Source organism: Mesoplodon bidens, assembly GCF_964165515.1.
Source record: "Mesoplodon bidens genome assembly, chromosome: 8".
Taxonomy (NCBI): domain Eukaryota; kingdom Metazoa; phylum Chordata; class Mammalia; order Artiodactyla; family Ziphiidae; genus Mesoplodon; species Mesoplodon bidens.
Window position 1 is genome coordinate 29,245,106 of NC_138165.1, and position 19,327 is coordinate 29,264,432.

Here is a 19,327-nt window from a genome sequence, read left to right on the forward strand (position 1 = left end):
TTTGAAATGTTTGATAAGGTTGGTGAAAAGGATGGTGTGGAACTATGTAGGATGAATAGAAAATTAGTTTATCTTGCTTTCTTTAGATTTCATTTTTAGTCTTCTAAATTATTCTAAAAGACACACTTATATACTTTTATTACTGGATTACTTTGGATGGTTTCAAAATGGACCATCTTTGTAAATTTTCAGTTTATAATGTTACAGTAAGTAGTATATAGGATTTCTGTTAATATGCAGGTATATTGACTTCCTGGTCAGATCTTATTCAGTTTTAAAAAATTGGGGTAGAGTTGGAATATCAATTGTTAGTTCCTTAGCTCTCTAGCTAAGGGTTACAAGGTTTACAATGTTAGAATTATTAATTAACCAATTAATTTAAAAACATTTTATCTATATCTTTAAAGAGATAGTTTAGGATTATATTGAGGCCTTAATTACTTTGAAGAAAACAATGTATTTTTCTTTATTTAATAGTATTTTGTATTATCCCCAGTTATGTGGGGAGAAAATTAGAATTATATATTGAATTCAGTTTTTGTTTCTATTATGTCTTTTCTATTTCTTACCTAAGAACTTATTTAAAAAAAAATTTATAAGCTAATCATCAGTTTTTCAACATAAAAATATTTTTCTTTGCTTCTAGACTTAAATCAACTATATTATTGATGTCAGAGGAGTTGACTAGCCAGCAAGCCCTGGCAGTGATGGGAGCAATGGAAGAGATGGAAAGCAGAAATTCACGTCTGATTAAAAAGTAATCTTTTCTGAAATTCATGGTGTTAAGTTTAGTTGACATTCATAAGTTGCTTTTTTTTTTTGAGAAAAAAACATGTTTTTTTCCTGTAATCTTGGTTTTGAAGAAATAAGGAATTAACATTTAAGTCATTGTTTATTTTCTAAATAATTTATTTTTCAAAATAGAGATTTTTAAATAGTTTACAGCATATTTCATTTCATTTGCTGCTGTTGTTATTCTCAAGCAGAGGATATAATCTAGGAAAGTGGAGAGCATAGAGCAGAACTGACTTTTTAAAAGGACAGTTTTTGCAGAACAGTTAACATCTATATGAACTTGAATTGTTTCACACTACAGTTGTTACCTTGAAATCATACTGCCATATATTGCCTTTTTTGTTAACTTGAGATTTAAGAAGAGACAAAACTACATGGTTCAGATTGTGTGTATTTATCTTTTCATTATCATAATATTATATATTCCTTTAAAAGATATTCCTTCTGCCCTAATTCTTCCAACTTATTGTCTCTTCGCATTTCCCATTGCTTTTAAGCATCTCCATTAGAGGACCAGAGGATTTAAGGAAGAAAATTAAATCAGTTTTACATTTCTGTCATCATCTTGAACAGAAAACCTTGTGTCATTCATTGCTGTTTCTCCAGCACAGAGCATGTCTGGCATGAAACAGCTCCTCAGTAAAAGTTTAATAAAAGTACATGAATGAACTGGTTATAATACATGTTATATCATTCTTTTTAGAATTGCTTCAATTCTGCATAAACATTTGGATAACTATAAACCAGTAGAGTTATTGAGGATAACTCAAGCATTGATTTTTCTACATTTTCAAAGTAAAGAGCTTTTTGTGAAACTCAGAGAATTGCTGCTTAGGTAAGATTAAAATAGATGTGTTTAAGTCTTTCACTATTTTTTTTTATTTCTTTATTTCACTGTTTTCTTTAATTATGTATAGAGTTGTTGTAAGTTTTGAAAGCAGAAATGGGTAGGTTATTAAAAATGTTAAAGACACTCGTCTCCCCGCCATGCCCATTTTGCCAGTGCTTGTGCTTGATATATTTTGAAATGGAAAGGAGGTCAGTAGGGTGATGAGTTCCCTAGGACGTGAATACACAAAGCCAAGCCATTCTCCTTTCCTGCTGGGCTGGAATAACCATGAAAAGATTGGAGCTGCTGAAGAAGGCAAAACTCCATTTGGGAGTGCTCACATTTGGGGGCATTTAGTCTGCTTAGTTGCCTGTTTTAAGGCATATTAAGTTTTTAAATTCGAAATTTTAAGAATAAATATGTGGGGGTAATGTTAGTGAAAAAGTGTTTTCATACAGATTTTCCCTTTATAATTTTAAAATTTCTGCATTTCTATGGATACAGCATTCATATTTCAACTAAGTTACTCAGTTTTCCATTTACTTTTCATTATGCTAAAATGGAGTTTTCCATTAAAAATTTTTATTTTAAGGATCAGAATAATGAATGAAAAGCAGATTAACCTTTTTCCCCTCCATTTTTCCATACTAGTTTGATTTCTCACTGTGATTTTTTTTTTTTTTTTGCGGTACGCGGGCCTCTCACTGTTGTGGCCTCTCCCGTTGCGGAGCACAGGCTCCGGACGCGCAGGCTCAGTGGCCATGGCTCACGGGCCCAGCCGCTCCGCGGCATGCGGGATCCTCCCAGACCGGGGCACGAACCCGTGTCCCCTGCATCGGCAGGCGGACTCTCAACCACTGTGCCTCCAGGGAAGCCCCTTACTGTGATTTTTGAAAGACCAGGCATGGGACTCTATGCTGTAATCAAAAGAGTGACATATAATTGAAAATGATTTTTGCTATAATAAGGTGATATCCATTATGGTTAAGATTTGTGGGGTTTTTTTTTTTTTTTTTTTTTTGCGGTACGCGGGCCTCTCACTGTTGTGGCCTCTCCCATTGCGGAGCACAGGCTCCGGATGCGCAGGCTCAGCGGCCATGGCTCACGGGCCCAGCCGCTCCTCGGCATGTGGGATCTTCCCGGACCGGGGCACGAATCCGTGTCCCCTGCATCGGCAGGCGGACTCTCAACCACTGCGCCACCAGGGAAGCCGTATGGTTAAGATTTGAACTGAAGAATAAGAGGTAGCACTTCATCAGATAAGAATTTTGCATGTTAGATATGTTATAAGAAGATTCACTGTTTTCTTAAATAACTTTCTTCTTATCAAGGTGATTAAGTACAGGATTATTGTGTCTTCATCCTTTCCATATTTAACATCAACTTTCACAAAGCCTCTATTAAGAATTTTATGTTCTATGGGCTTCCCTGGTGGCGCAGTGGTTGGGAGTCCGCCTGCCGATGCAAGGGTCGCGGGATCGTGTCCCGGTCCGGGAAGATCCCACATGCCACGGAGCGGCTGGGCCCGTGGGCCATGGCCGCTGGGCCTGTGCCTCCGGAGCCTGTGCTCTGCGATGGGAGAGGCCACAGCGGTGGGGGGCCCGCGTACCGCAAAAAAAAAAAAAAAAGAATTTTATGTTCTAAATTAGATATCATAAACTGGCCCAGCAACATTATTTATTTGGTCAGCATGATCTTTTTTGAAAGATTAAATTACACAATACTGTTTGCCTACAGGTATGCTTACATAAAAATAAGATAGGAGTGGGAGCATCACAGGTAATTTCATTTTACCTGTAATGTTTTTATCTACTTTATTAAAAAACTTGAAGCAAATATGACAGTGTTGAAGTTTAGTAATCCTTTTTTTTTTTAAAGCAGAAGTTTTAAAAAATTTATTTATTTATTTATTTATTAATTTTGACTGCATTGGAACTTTGTTGATGCGCGCAGGCTTTCTCTGGTTGCAGTGAGTGGGGGTTTCTCATTGCTGTGGCTTCTTTTGTTGCAGAGCACAGGCTCTGGGTGCGCGGGCTTCAGTAGTTGTGGCACGCGGCCTCAGTAGTTGTGGCTCATGGGCTCTAGAGCGCAGGCTCAGTAGTTGTGGTGCACGGGCTTAGTTGCTCTGTGGCATGTGGGATCTTCTGGACCAGGAATTGAACCCGTGTCCCCTGCATTGGCAGGCGGATTCTTAACCACTGCACCACCAGGGAAGTCCAAGTTTAGTAATTCTGAGTAGCGAGAGCCCTTACATATCTCTGTAATTTAAAATTTTAACCCTTCCCCCTCTTCAGTGTAGATTGTGTGAAAGAACACAATCTGATTAAAATAGTTCACATAAGTGTTTGTATAAATAGCTCCTGAAACCATTTGGGGAACCCAGGAAGTTCATGTGCTGGAATAATATGTTCTTTTTTAAAAAATATATTGAAATATAATCTACATAAAATATACATATCCCCTCCACATTACTACTCCCTCCTCCTTCCCCCCCCTTCCCCAGGTTAGCTACTATCCCTGCTTCTACTGCAGAGATTAGTTTTGCCTGTTCAGTGCCTGGCTTCTTTTGTTTAATATTTTATTTATGAGGTTTACCCATGTTTTTGCTGTATACTCTAGTAAGAATGTAACAATTTTTTTTTTAGTCTGTTCTAGTGTTGACAGATATTTATTTCCACTTTTCTGGCTATTATAAATATTCCTGTTATGATACGTATCCTCACATGTATCTTTTAGTGAACATATGTGTGCATTTCTGTGGATATTTACCAAGGAGTATGATTGTTGGTTTGTAGGTTATACATATGTTCATCTTCAGTAGATCCTGCTAAACAGTTTTCTATTTTTTTTTTCTTTTCTTTTTTTTTTTTTTTTTTTTTTTTTTTTTTTTTTTTTTTTGCGGTAGGTGGGCCTCTCACTGTTGTGGCCTCTCCCCTTGCAGAGCACAGGCTCCGGATGCGCAGGCTCAGCAGCCATGGCTCACGGGCCCAGCCGCTCCGCGGCATGTGGGACCTTCCCAGACCGGGGCACGAACCCGCGTCCCCTGCATCGGCAGGCGGACTCTCAACCACTGCGCCACCAGGGAAGCCCCCTTCTTTTCTTTTTTTAACAGTTCTCCAACTAGGGGTTGAACCCGGGCCACGGTATTGAAAGCCCGGAATCCTAACCACTAGTCCACCAGGGAACGCTAAATAGTTTTCTAAAGTGACTGTGCCAGTTTATATTACCACTAGCAAAATGTGAGCATTCCTGTTACTCCATATCCTCACTAATACTTGGTATTTTTTTATTTTCTAATTTTAGCCATGGTGGTGGATTTGTGGTAGTATTGTAAACACGATTGCATATGTAAGTTTTGGAATTTGAGAAACCACCATAAGGAAAAACATGAATGGAGGTTGGCAGGTTTGTGTCTGTTGGGGGTTTATTTTCAGACAAGTATCACAAGATTGGCAAATACTGAGAGTTCCTATCCCTTGGGTCAATTCTGCAAACACATATAGGTCTTGGGGACTTTCTTTTCTTAATATAAAATAGTATATTAATTTTTTGTGGTTATAAGAATAAAATAGTCATTTACTACTTATTGAGTATCTACTTTGTGTCAGGCAATGGACCAAATATTATATGAAAATCATTTTGAGATCCTTTTGTACTTCATAAGCATGATGATTGGGTGTTCACACTATTGCGTGAGATGTGCCTCCCTCAAACCTGTTATGATGTCAACATGTGACCCATCTGATGTGGAAAAAAAAATCATTTTGAAAACAGAGAAAAGTATAAAGAAGAAAATAAAAATCATTTTTAAGCCCTTTCATCTACGGTCAACAGTTTGGTTTATTTCCTTGTGGTATATACTTACATTTTATATCTGTATCTATATCTATATGCTTTCTTTTTTCATAGTTAAGAGTCATGAACGTGCAGCTTTGTATTTTTCCTTCTCCAACCCCTGCACTTAACCTTAACAGCATTTTCCTACATCATTTAAAACTATTTGTAAATGTTTTTAGTGATTGGATATTAACCATCATATGATTGTACCATAATTCTCTTAACTATTCCCCATCATTGGGTATGTAGACTGTTTTCAAATTTTAGCCACATAAAAAATATGATGGGGCTTCCCTGGTGGTGCAGTGGTTGAGAGTCCGCCTGCCGATGCAGGGGACACGGGTTCGTGCCCCGGTCTGGGAAGATCCCACATGCCGCGGAGTGGCTTGGCCCATGAGCCATGGCCATTAAGCCTGCGTGTCCGGAGCCTGTGCTCCGCAATGGGAGAGGCCACAACAGTGAGAGGCCCACATACCGCAAAAAAAAAAAAAAAAAAAAAAAAAAAAAAATATGATGAATAACATAACATAAATCTTTGCGTGCATTTTAGATTATTTTCTTACGCTAGTTTACTAGACAGAGATTGATCATGTCAAATGATATAATTACTTTTAAAGTTCTTAAGCTACTACTAAATTACTTTCCAGAAAGTTTGCACCAACTTTTTAAGTTTACTGTTAGTGAATGAGAAAGCCTGTATCAGTGCACCCCTGCTAGCATTGAACATTATCATTATTTTAATATGCTAACTTAATATTTTTAAAAGTGACTCAATTTTGTTTTAATTTATATTTGATTATCTCTTCCAACACTTCTAACCCTAAAGGTTCTTTAAAAGCTCCCAGTTTTTAATTTGTATTTTAACAACTGCTGTCCTGGTGGTAGGGTTTTTACCATAGGGGTTTGGGAAAGGAGGAGTGGAGAATGGGGTCAATTTATGCGCTGTTATCCTGTTTTTGTTTTTTGAAAGTTGGGCTTCTCATGTAGCAGAAGAAAGAAGGGAATCACTATTACTGAGTGGTCGCTCTTTGCCTGTTCTAGGTCATACCAGCTCCTGACAGGTCACATCAGAACTTCAGTCCAAGTTCCATCTCCAGCTGCAGTACTGCAGACATTGTTCTGACACTGACGTTTTGTTTGTCAGGGACTATGGTTTTATTTTTGCATAAAAAATAGGGGCAGTGCTTTAGAACATCTTAAGGCTTCCCTTAGTAATCCTTTAAGAAGCTGTCATCTTTGAATTTATCCAACCCTTCTTAAATTAACTTATATTTTAAGCCTATCACACCTATTAATTGTAATAATAATTATTCATATTTTAATACTTATATGTGTATTGGTTTTTTTGCTGATGTATTAATTTTGTTCTTTTCATTTTTCCCTCTTTCTTTATAGTTATTTGAAAGTCAGTGTCATACCTAGTGAGATTTCCCTCCTGGTTTGTGCCCTTTCGATGCTTCCTTCTCCTCACTTAGACGAAGCAAGGATATCTCAAATTGAAGCAGTTTTACCACAGTGTGACCTAAATGACCTGAATAGTTTTGCCACATCTGTTTTAAGATGTATTCAGTATGATCCCATGTATCGGAATAATATTCCTGGGAAACAGTTGAAACTACTTCAAAAATTAGATCACTACGGTCGTCAGAGACTACAAAAATGCAGCAGTTTGAATCTGTTATGGGAAGAAGTTAAATCTTTAAAAGGAGACTGGTTTGCTGATTCACTTCTTGAAGAAACTGTTGTTACCTTACAGCGTTTGATGGATGAAATTAATTACATAAATGTTGCAGGGATTGCATCTTTTATTTCTAGAACTAACTACCTCAGTACTTCGCTACTTGATAGGATAGCCTCAGTGGTCCTTCAGCAGAATGAAAAGGTGAAATTGAAATGTTTGTTACACATTAGTTTTATATAGTTGTCAACTTCTAGAAGCATAAATGTTTATCATAAGTACTTTGAGAACTTGATTGGAATTTGAAGTTTAAAAATTAAGCTCTAGTGGGAATTCCCTGGTGGTCCAGTGGTTAGGACTCTGCACTTTCACTGCTGAGGGCCTGGGTTCAATCCCTGGTCAGGGAACTAAGATCCCATAAGCCGCGGGGCATGGCCAAAAAAAAAAAAATTATACTCTAGTTTCTGGTTCAGCAGTTTGTCGTTCCTCCCCTTAAAACCCCTTCCTCCAGCAGTGCAGATTTGGGGAGATAAGCTGTCATCTTTTGGTTTATTACAAATATTGTTAAGATCAGCGGTGAAAATTCATTGACTAGAAGGAAATTCTTAAAATGATAGTTGTATAAGGATAAAGAAGATGAATGATTTTTGTTTTCTTTTTCTTGTTTTCTATAATCCTGTGATAGTTACTTTTACTATTTAAAAACTATTCAAAAGAGTGAGATAAGTGTGAAAACTGAGAAAATTATAAGATCTCCACTGACTTCAGTATTCTTGAATTGTCAGTGTGTCTTACACATTTATTTCTGGAACTCGTAAAATGCTGCTTTTTGGATTATGTGAGAAGACAGTCACTTACAAAATCTATTATATAGATCAGGATATGGCTTTTACTTAGAAGACATTATTTCTAATAACAAAATAAAAGTCTATAGTGCCTGTCAGTTATTAAGTATTGGATGAATGAATAAAAAAGAAAAAAGGAAAGAAAAATGAATTATGATTATTATTATAAACTAAGAAACTTCCTTAATTACATTATATTATGAGTCTATAAAATGCTGATATCATGGAAATTGTGACACTATTTTCTCATCATTTTAATGACTAAGGAATTCTGGAACAGGATTTTACACCAAACAAAATCAATCTGTATCTTATCTGATTTATTTTTCCTGCATTAATATTTAGAGTTACTAGAAATTAGTGGTGGAATTAAATAAATTATAGCAAGGTAGAAGACTTAATAAACAGAATGATACATGTGTCATTTAACTGTGGGCATGTTCATTTAACTATAGGCATGTTAGATAAAGACTTCTGCTTAAGATAATAATTAGGCTAAATTTTGTTTTGTTTTGCTGAAGTTGAAGCAATAACTTTTTTGTTCTATTTTTACAGATTCATCCTTTTGCAATCCTTGCTATTATTCTTCCGTTCAGCGCCCTGAACTATGATCCACCTCAAAGGGATGAATTTTTTGGAACTTGCCTTCAACACCTTAATTCTTACTTAAGTAGGTATATTGTTTGGTAATACATTGATGAGGAGGTTGGAGGATACTGTTGCTGCTACTCTAAGACATATTCCTTTTTTAAAGGATAGTGATAATAGCCATGAGTTTTATACCTTCAAAAAATATTTTGGATCCATTTTTTAAACTTTTTTATTATGAAAAATGTCAAACTTACATTAAAAAGTGAAAGAATTGAACAAGTAGAACCTATAAACTCACTGGTTAGATTCAGTGGTTCACATTTTATCATATTTGCTTTACTGTTTGTTTCTCTTGCTCTCTTGTTTTTTTCTAAGCCATTTCAAAGTAAGTTGTAGGCACTGTGACTCTTTACCCCTAATTGCTTAGGTATACACCTCCTAAGAATAATGATCTCCTAAATCACCACAATACTCTTATCACACCTAAGAATATTAATAGTCCCCTAATACCTAATACACAATCCATTTTTAAATCTCTCTCATTCTCAAAGTACCTTATTTAGAGTGGTTATTTTGGACCCAGGATTCAATCAAGGTTCACTCATTCCGTTAAGTTATCTCTTTGGTATCTTATGGTCTAGAATATTCTCTGGTTTTTGTTGTTTGTTGTTTGTTTTTTGCTCTGCATTGACTTAAGAGAAAGATTTTTTGTTATCTAAGTTTTCTTTTTTTTTAAATAAATTTATTTATTTTTTATTTATTTTTGGCTGTGTTGGGTCTTTGTTGCTGCATGCGGGCTTTCTCTAGTTGTGGCAAGCAGGAGCTACTCTTAGTTGTGGTGCACGGGCTTCTCACTGCGGTGGCTTCTCTTGTTGCAGAGCACGGGCTCTAGGTGTGGGGGCTTTATTAGTTGCAGCATGTGGGCTCAGTAGTTGTGGCTCGTGGGCTTCAGTAGTTGTGGCATGTGGGCTCAGTAGTTGTGGCTCGTGGGCTGTAGAGTGCAGGCTCAGTAGTTGTGGTGCACGGGCTTAGTTGCTCCGCAGCATGTGGGATCTTCCCGGACCAGGGCTTGAACTTGTGTCCCCTGGACTGTCAGGCGGATTCTTAACCACTGCTCCACCAGGGATGTCCCTAAGTTTTCAAATACACAGTAAAATTGAAAGAACAATGTAACAAACATCTGTATACTGTATACCCACAATGTAGCTTTTGAATAATCATTAACATTTTGCCACATTACCTCTGTGTGTGTGTGTGTGTGTGTGTGTGTGCATATGATGAACCACTTGAAGTGTCAGCCCTAAATACTTCAGGTTATAAGGACATTCTTCTATGTAAGCACAATACCAGTATCACACTTAAGAAAGTGAACAAGTACCACCTTCTACCTGCTCAGTCCATAATAAAAATTTCCCAATTGTCACCAAATTTTATTTGATAAATTTTTTAAAGAAACCAACATTGAGTTGTTATGTCACTTTCTCCTAATCTTTTTTTTTTCTTGATGTTTATTTTTTGCAATAGAGATTGGCCATTTATTGTGGGTTGTGCCACATTCTGCATTTGTCTGAGTGCTTGCTTTTAACTTGCTCCTCCATCTCCTGTGCTCCTAGTAAACTGGAAGTTAGTTATAGATGCTTGATTAGATTCAGATTAAACATTTTCAGCAAAAAATGCCTTTATGTGGTGCTGTATACCTGATATTTGTATCATTTCTGGGGACATATCACATTTGATTGTTTTCAATTTTAAAAGTTTGTTCATTTTTTAAATAGAAAATAAATATTTCTTAAGGTCCTATGTAGATGTTTATTAATTGTCAGAAAAGTTGCTGCTCTGGTGCTGATTATTATGTGTCTCTTTAAAAAGTCTAAATAGTGTTTCAGTACCAGAAAAAAGTGGAGTAGAAATATTCCTTCCTACTGTTGGCCTTAGCAGAAGCAGTACGTGAGGGTAGCGGAGGCAGGAAATTATTTTTTTCTTTTCATTCTTTATTTTGGTCCTGAATTGTATTTCTTTCTGTTTGGCCTTAAAGAAAAAGGTTTTAATGGTGCTTCTCTTCTCAGACCCACATGTCTTACTTGTCAGTATAGTGTGTTTTAGAAGTGAAATGTCTGGCTCAGTAGTTACTGCTTTTTCAGTCAACATTCACCAAGTACTTATTGTCAGGCAGTCTTTAGTCACTGGGGAGATAGATATAGGAGAGAATAACAACAGGTAGACTCTACCATCCTTGATTTTACTTTCTGATGGGGTGAAACTGGCATAGACAATAAACAAATACATAAGGTGAAATGGTGATAAGTATTTAAGACCACTAGAGCAGGGTAGGTGTGTAGGATGGAGGATAGTGAGGTGGGCTGGATGGAGCGAGGAGGTGTCATTGACCATAGATGGATTGAATGAAGTGAGACACCGGTCAGGATGATGTCTCAAAAAATCTAAACAGGGCTTCCCTGGTGGCGCAGTGGTTGAGAGTCCGCCTGCCAATGCAGGGGACATGGGTTCATGCCCTGGTCCAGGAAGATCCCACATGCCGCGGAGCGGCTGGGCCTGTGAGCCATGGCCACTGAACCTGCACGTCTGGAACCTGTGCTCCGCAACGGGAGAGGCCACAACAGTGAGAGGCCCGCATACTGCAAAAAAAAAATCTAAACAATCATCATCAAAAAATCTAGAAACAATAAATGCCAGAAAGGGTGTGGAGAAAAGGGAACCCTCCTGCACTATTGGTGGGAGTGTAAATTGATATAGCCACTATGGAGAACACTATGGATGTTCCTTGAAAAACTAAACATAGAACTACCATATGACCCAGCAATCCCACTACTGGGCATATACCCTGAGAAAGCCATAATTCAAAAAGAGTCATGTATCACAATGTTCATTGCAGCACTATTTACAGTAGCCAGGACATGGAAGCAACCTAAATGTCCATCAACAGAGGAATGGATAAAGAAGATGTGACCCATATATACAATGGAATATTACTCAGCCATAAAAAGGAACGAAATTGAGTTATCTGTAGTGAAGTGGATGGACCTAGAGTCTGTCATACAGAGTGAAGTAAGTCAGAAAGAGAAAAACAAATACTGTACGCTAATGCATATATATGGAATTTTAAAAAGCGGTACTGATGAACTTAGTGGCAGGGCAGGAATAAAGGCGCAGATGCAGAGAATGGACTTGAGGGCACGGGGGTTTAGGGGAGGCTAGGACATAGTGAGAGAGCAGCATTGACATATATACACTACCAAATGTAAAATAGCTAGTGGGAAGCTGCTGCATTATGCAGGGCAATCAGCTTGGTGCTTTGTGATGACCTAGAGGGGTGGGATAGGGAGGATGGGAGGGAAGCTTAAGAGGGAGGGCATATGGGGATATATGTATACATATGGTTGATTCACTTTGTTGTACAGCAGAAACTAACACAACATTGTAAAGCAATTATACTCCGGTAAAGATGTGAAAAAAAAAAAAGAGAGGGTGACTCATGTCCATAGGTGGGGAAGAGAATCCCAGGGTAAAGACAAGCAAGTGCAAAAGGCCCTGAGGTGAGAATATGCTTGGTTTCTTTCGGGAACAGCAGATTCAGTGTGGCAGGAGTGGAATGCGGGAGACTGAGTTAGTAGGAGAAGAGGTTGGAGAGACAGCCAGAGACCAGCTTCCGCAGAGCTTTTTGCTGTGCCTGGAGAGTAAGAAATTCCCATTCCGTCATCCAAGCAACAAATACTTAACTGGGAGCTTCCACGACCAGCATAAGGTGTTAGGCTCTATAATAGGGCAGGAATTATGTTTCTCTAGGCTTGTAGACCTCTAGTTAGGCTGTGTGAGACCAGTATAAATATATTAATTATGTCAGTATGATGCTCCTTGACTTTGCTACATTTTTGTGGGGTCTATATGCTAGATAGTGTCTAACCATGTCTATTTTTGTGTGTCTCTAATAGACAAAATGGGACTGATATGTATGTGTTTATTCATGTATGGGTGTATACATGTGTGGCATTCATATATACCCCCTTTTAGTAATACAATTATATATAGAAAGATGAGACTTGAAACTGAAAGATGAGACTTTGAATGTGCTCTCCTGGTTGTTCAGTTGTGTGTCAACAATCAGAAGGAAATGAAAATACATTCTTTTTTTTTTTTCTTCAAATAAAGGATATAAGAGATGAGAGTTTGAGAAGTACAGCTTTGATTTTTTTTTTTTAAGACTTACTGGGAAAATGTTTGGAAAATTCTTGGAGACCTGTATAAGCAAAATTCTAATGGAATAATACTTTTCTTTATTTTGAATAAACATTAGTTTTGACAGATCAGTTTTGCTGGTGGAGATCATCGCTATTAACCTTGTTTGTGACTTGATCTTGCTTTACTAAATAAACTCAGCGAAACATTGAAAAGATTTAACATCTTTTTTTGTCCTTTGTAAGAACATTGCTGCTAATGGCACATTTTAGAGGACCCCTTCCCTCTCATCAGAAATGTCTCTTGGGAGAGAAAGACAAATACCATATGATATCACTTATATGTGGAATCTAAAATATGATACAAATGAACTTATTGACAAAATGGAAACACTCACGACATAGAATACAAACTTATGGTTACCAAAGGGGAAAGGGGGTGGGGGAGGGATAAATTAGGAGTTTAGGATTAGCAGATACAAACAATTGATACTATATATAAAGTAGATAAACAAGTTCCTACTGTATATCAGAGGGAACTATATTCAATGTCCTGTAATAAACCATAATGGAAAGGAGTATGAAAAAGAGAATATGTATATGTATAACTGAATCACTTTGCTGTATACGAGAAACTAACACAACATTGTAAATCAACTATACTTCAATAAAAATTAAAAAAATAAAATAAAATAAATATCTCTTGGATGAAGCAAATCCAGTAAATAACCTCAAGCCTTATCTCTGAGACATGTACTGTGTTGCTGGCTGACAGGTAAGGGAGGAGGTACTGAGTGAAACCTGAGCTTCATATATGTCTGTACCCAGCCTGGGGATCTGAGAGCCCTAGAGAGCAGCATAGGACCGTGGTGTGGACTCTGGAGCTGGACTCTCCAAGTTAAATCTCACCCTCCACTTGCTAACCATGTGACTTGGGGCAAGTCATTAAACTTCTCTGTGCTTCAGTACACTGAGTTTATAAAACGGAGATAATAATCATTCCTACTTTACACTGAAGTGAGGTTTAAATGAGTTAATATTTGTAAAGTGCTTAGAAAGATTCTGCACACATTCTGAGCAATATTATCAGTATATAGAGACTGGGATCACTTATCTTTACATACTCTACTGACCCTTTATTTTCAATCTTTCTCTTTTCAAGGCAATTTTAAAGACTTAATGGAAGTATAACACAGAAATGTGTACATATCCTTAGTATATATATAGTATGTGAATTTATACAAATTGAATCAGCCAAGGAATCAGTACCCAGATCAAGAAATAGCATATTAGCATAGTACCCTTCTCCCCGGCCCTCATTCCCATTCTTCACCCACCCAAAGGTAACCACTTTGCCACTATCTGGACTTGTGACAGTATAGATTAATTTTGTCAAGGTTGTGTTTGTATTATTTTTTTAAAACCTGGTTTTACCTGAATATATATTACGTATATGTGAAGCAGCTGTACATTTTAATTTTTTTTAATCTTAATTTTGTTCTAGGTATATTGGATCCTCTCATGTTAGTGTTTCTTGGTTACTCTTTGGCCACACGTGAATATTTTTCAGAAGATCTACTGAAGGCAATTTTTAACATCAGATTCTTAGCCAAATTAGATTCTCAACTTGAACGTATGTATATATATATATATATATATATTTATTGTTTAGGAGTATTTTATTCACGTGGGTGATAAATATATGATTTTTCTTTATAATTATGTGTTAAACTATACATATACATTTTATGAATTTTTTTTCTGTATGTAAATTACATAAGCGAAAAAAGTTAAAAATGTGATAAGATACATAAAAACACTTTCAAAGAAAAACTACTATATACTTGTTAAACATTATTATTAAAAAACAATAAACTTTTTGCTTTACAACAAGCAAGCATAATATATTTTTTAATTTAGGGCTTCCCTGGTGGCGCAGTGGTTGAGAGTCCGCCTGCCGATGCAGGGGACATGGATTCGTGCCCTGGTCTGGGAAGATCCCACATGCCGCGGAGCAGCTGGGCCCGTGAGCCATGGCCACTGAGCCTGCGCGTCAGGAGCCTGTGCTTCGCAATGGGAGAGGCCACAACAGTGAGAGGCCCGCATACCGCAAGAACAAAAAACAAAAAATATATATTTTTTAATTTAATAAATTATCACTTGTATTTTGTATCCAAGTTTCAGCTCTACCTACATACTAAGGCATTTAAATGTTAATACTGGGGTTTTTTTCTGTTTATAAAAGTATTTCCTGATTATTGTAGAAAATTTAGAATATAGAACAGTATAAAATAGAAAATAAAAGATTATTCATAATCTTACCACCAAGTGAAACTACAACTTTTAATGTTTTGGAGTATTTCTTTTCTGTCTCCTGCCCTTATATGTATGTTTATATACCTATATATATTTTAAAACAAAATTTGAATTATACATATGTTCACTTTTGTCTGTTGCTTTTGTCATTGAACTATATTTTGAACAATTTTCCATGCCATTAAATATTTTTTGATGTCATGATTTTTTAGTCTATAGAATCTGCCATTATAAGGAAGTAATAAAATTTGTTAGCATGTAGGTTGTTTCCAATTCATTACTATAAATAATGATTATTATACATGAGTCATTGCCCTCATCTTTGTTTCCTTAGGATAGATTGCTAAATGTGGAATATTAGGTCAATGAATATTCTTTAGTAGTATTTTTTTAAATGTAGGTTTTTTTGTTTTTATTTAATTTATTTATTTTTGGCTGCTTTGGTTCTTCGTTGCTGTGCATGGTTTTCTCTAGTTGCCATGAGCAGGGCTACTGTTCGTTGCGGTGTGCGGGCTTCTCATTGCAGTGGTTTCTCTTGTTGCGGAGCACGGGCTCTAGGCGCGTGGGCTTCAGTAGTTGTGGCACTGGGCTCAGTAGTTGTGGTTTGCGGGCTCTAGAGTGCAGGCTCAGTTGTTGTGGCGCATGGATTTAGTTGCTCTGCAGCATGTGGGATCTTCCCGGACCAGGGCTCGAACCCATGTCCCCTTCATTGGCAGGTGGATTCTTAACCACTGTGCCACCAGAGGAGCCCCTAAAATGTAGTTTTAATATTCATAATTAGTGAGAAACATAGGTGTTGGTCCTAATCATCCCACTGAATGTAATAATTTAAAAATATAAAGCATGTGTATGCAAATGAAATGATTTTGTAATATGAGAATAAAAGTTACAACCATTATGGGGATAAATGAATGTGAAAAATGAATCGTCTTTGCTAAGTTCAAGCTATCAAAGTCTATTAATGTATTTTTTTAATTTCAGTTTTATGTTCATCTCTAAATATGAAGGTCCAATTTCGTCTTATGGAATTAAATAGAGCAGTCTGCTTGGAATGTCCTGAATATCAGATTCCATGGTTTCATGACCGCTTCTGTCAACAGCAGTATAAAAAAGGTTTGAGTTTTGTTTGGGTCAGAAAGTAAAGCTTAATTCTAAAGTACATTATTAGGTAGTGTACTGTTTTTATTGTTAAACCTAACCATGACACCAGAGTTCCCAAGAATGCCATAACTTGTTTAATGGAACCATTTTGTAGAGAAATTTGTGTTGTAAGAATTTCTTAATATTTAGAACACTAAACCTCTTTTGGTAGAGAGCCAAAGAACTTGTGCTGAATTTAGTGTTGTTGCAGGTGGTATTACAATACATGGAAGCTCTTGTTGGAAATATTAATCTATTTTTCAGTTTGTAGATATGGGATGATTTTCATTCAAAAGCTGATTATTTTAAGTGAACTAATTATTTTTATTTTCCTGAAGATTTTGGCAGTATGAATGGAGCACAACAGCAGATTTATAAAATGTTAGCAGAGGTACTAGGAGGAATCAATTTTGTAAAAGCCTCTGTTCTTACACCTTATTACTACAAAATAGGTAAGTCTTTGGTAAGTTATTAGCTACTTTCAGAAAGCCAAACTAAACAGAATCATCTCATCAACTGGAATTTTAAAACTTTTAAAAAATTTTTTTCGTTATCTTGGAAATTTTCAGGAAATTCCCTGGTGATCCAGTGGTTAGGACTCTGCACTTCCACTGAAGGGGGTATGGCTTCAGTCCCTGGTTGGGGAACTAGGGTTATTATATCCCAAGCCCATTGTATTGCCAACTCATATTTGTACCTCATGTTGTCAAGAGGCTTATTTTTATGTGAAAATATATATAGATCATTAAAAATAAGATTTAATTGGTAATATTTGTATATAAGGATATGGGATAATTAAGACAATACAGTAGTATGATTAAGAACTAAGGATTGGAAGAAAACACTCATTTATATGATACATAATACATGCTTATAGAAAAACCAGAAAGGACAGATAACAAAAAGGAAAATCACCCATGATACAAACACTCTTTACTTTTGGTGTCTATGTTTCTCCTTCTGAATTTTTTTTTCATTTTTAATGACATTTGTTGTTTTCTTTCTAATTTTACAAGCAATACATGTTCATGTGTGCAAGTAATATGTACTTTTAAAAGTTCTGACTTTTTAAAAAAACAAATGGCTTATTTTATAGTGTTTATAACTTTGTTTATATGTTGTGAATATTTTTCTATGCCAACAAATATAATTATACATTATTTTTAGTGACTGCATAATATTTCATTGAATGACTATGCTATGATTTATTAAATTTTTTTGCTGGTACGTGTATCTTTCAAACAATGCTGTAATTTCATATAACAATAATAGTAATTGATACACTTACATATTATTATGTTACATATTAATTATGTGTTAGATATTATGTGTTTTATATATAATAAACTTACTATGTCCCTATAAGTTTTACAAATTATTCTGTTTTATAGATAAGGAAACTGAGGCCCAGAGACATTGTTGTTTGCCCAAGGTTATGTAGCTGGCAGATGGCAAAGCCAGGATGACCTAGGCATTCTAGCTCCAGAATTCATTTTCTTTATGAGAAAAGTATATTTCATTTTCGATAATTAACTTGAAGATGCTTCAGTGCCCCAGTTTCCCTTATATATAAAGAATAGGTAATTAAACCTACTCTTTCTTCCTTTTCATTCATTGTTTCTTTTTTCATTTTTCTTGGTTTAAATACATTTTTATGATTGTTTTTATTATGAAAAAATTTCATACAGGGCCTCCCTGGTGGCGCAGTGGTTGAGAGTCCGCCTGCCGATGCAGGGGATACGGGTTCGTGCCCCGGTCTGGGAGGATCCCATATGCCGCGGAGCGGCTGGGCCCGTGAGCCATGGCCGCTGGGCCTGCGCATCCGGAGCCTGTGCTCCGCAACGGGAGAGGCCACAACAGTGAGAGCCCGCATACCGCAAAAAGAAAAAAAAAAAAAAAAAAAAAAATTTCATACATATTCAAGAATAGAATAGTATAATGAACCCTCATCCAGCATTAAAAATTATTAATACTAACCAGAGACCCACCTGATCTTTTTCAAGCAAATCACAGATAATATGTCATTTTAGAATGTATATCTAAAAGGATATATAACCACAGTGCCATCATTTTCACCTCTACAACTATTCATAATAATTTTTTAATATTATATAGCTTGTCAACATTCAAGTGTCTCAATTATTTTTATATGTTTTATTTTACTGTTTGTTGGACTTTTCCAGTTGAAACCCTGTGGTGTCATTCAACATGCTTCTGCATCCCCTATTTTTCCTGTAAACCAGTAGTTAGATATAGAGGCTTGATTAGATTCAGGTTAGTTTGGGAGTGGCAGTGGTCATTTTTTTGGCCAGCTTTTTCATAGGTGGTATGTGCTTCTTACTCCATCTTATCAGAAGACATACAATTCTGGTTGTCCCCTTTTTATTATATTAAGATTCATTAGTGTGTTTATATGTTGTCAGCTTATCCGTTAGGAAGCTTTCCCATCAGCTTTTCACCTACTGATTTTAGCAGCCATTAAAATTATTGTCTAAATGCATTATTCATCAAGGGTGGAAAAGTAGTGATTTTCTACATCTGTCATTCTGCATTTATTAGTTGGAATTTGTCTAAAAAGAACTTTCCTATGTCAACTGTTTAGTTACCCTATGTACAGTTCATACAGGAAAGACAGGATACATGCTTCAATCTTTGTCTTTACTAATTTTCAGATGAGTTGGTTTAGCTTCCTCCAATTGTGACCAAGAGATTTAAGGGGATTAAAATAAAACTGTAATGTGATTTGGCTTAGTGCAGTGCTAAATATAGCCCCCATGCTAAATAATAGTTTAGTAATACTTGCTGGTTGATTTTTATTCATTGATTTTCAAAGAGAGGTGATCTTGGACTAGATCATATATATAAAATAAGTTGGATAGGGACTTCCCTGGCGGTCCATTGGTTAAGACTCCGAGCTTCCACTGTGGGGGGCACGGGTTCAATCCCTGGTCGGGGAACTAAGATCCTGCATGCTGTGTGGTGTGGCCAAAATAAATAAATAAATAAATGAAATAAGTTGGATAATTAGGGAGGTACCTCATTCTTCATGTTTGTGAGTGTATGTGTGTCTTTATATACACATATAAATATTTAAAATATATCT

General features: G+C 36.3%; 1 protein-coding gene across 3 annotated transcripts in view; it reads left to right on the forward strand.

The window, feature by feature from the left end:
* Positions 1 to 19,327, forward strand: part of FASTKD1 (FAST kinase domains 1) — a 34,720-nt gene that overhangs the window by 13,646 nt on the left and 1,747 nt on the right. For 2 of the 3 annotated variants that reach the window (XM_081241795.1, XM_081241797.1), the window contains 7 exons: positions 647 to 757; positions 1,499 to 1,630; positions 6,857 to 7,343; positions 8,540 to 8,654; positions 14,273 to 14,401; positions 16,066 to 16,197; positions 16,563 to 16,676. In XM_081241795.1, coding sequence (XP_081097921.1) covers positions 647 to 757; positions 1,499 to 1,630; positions 6,857 to 7,343; positions 8,540 to 8,654; positions 14,273 to 14,401; positions 16,066 to 16,197; positions 16,563 to 16,676 — 1,220 coding nt within the window. The remainder of the gene's footprint in view (positions 1 to 646; positions 758 to 1,498; positions 1,631 to 6,856; positions 7,344 to 8,539; positions 8,655 to 14,272; positions 14,402 to 16,065; positions 16,198 to 16,562; positions 16,677 to 19,327) is intronic. The other variant, XM_081241796.1, reaches the window with a different exon arrangement.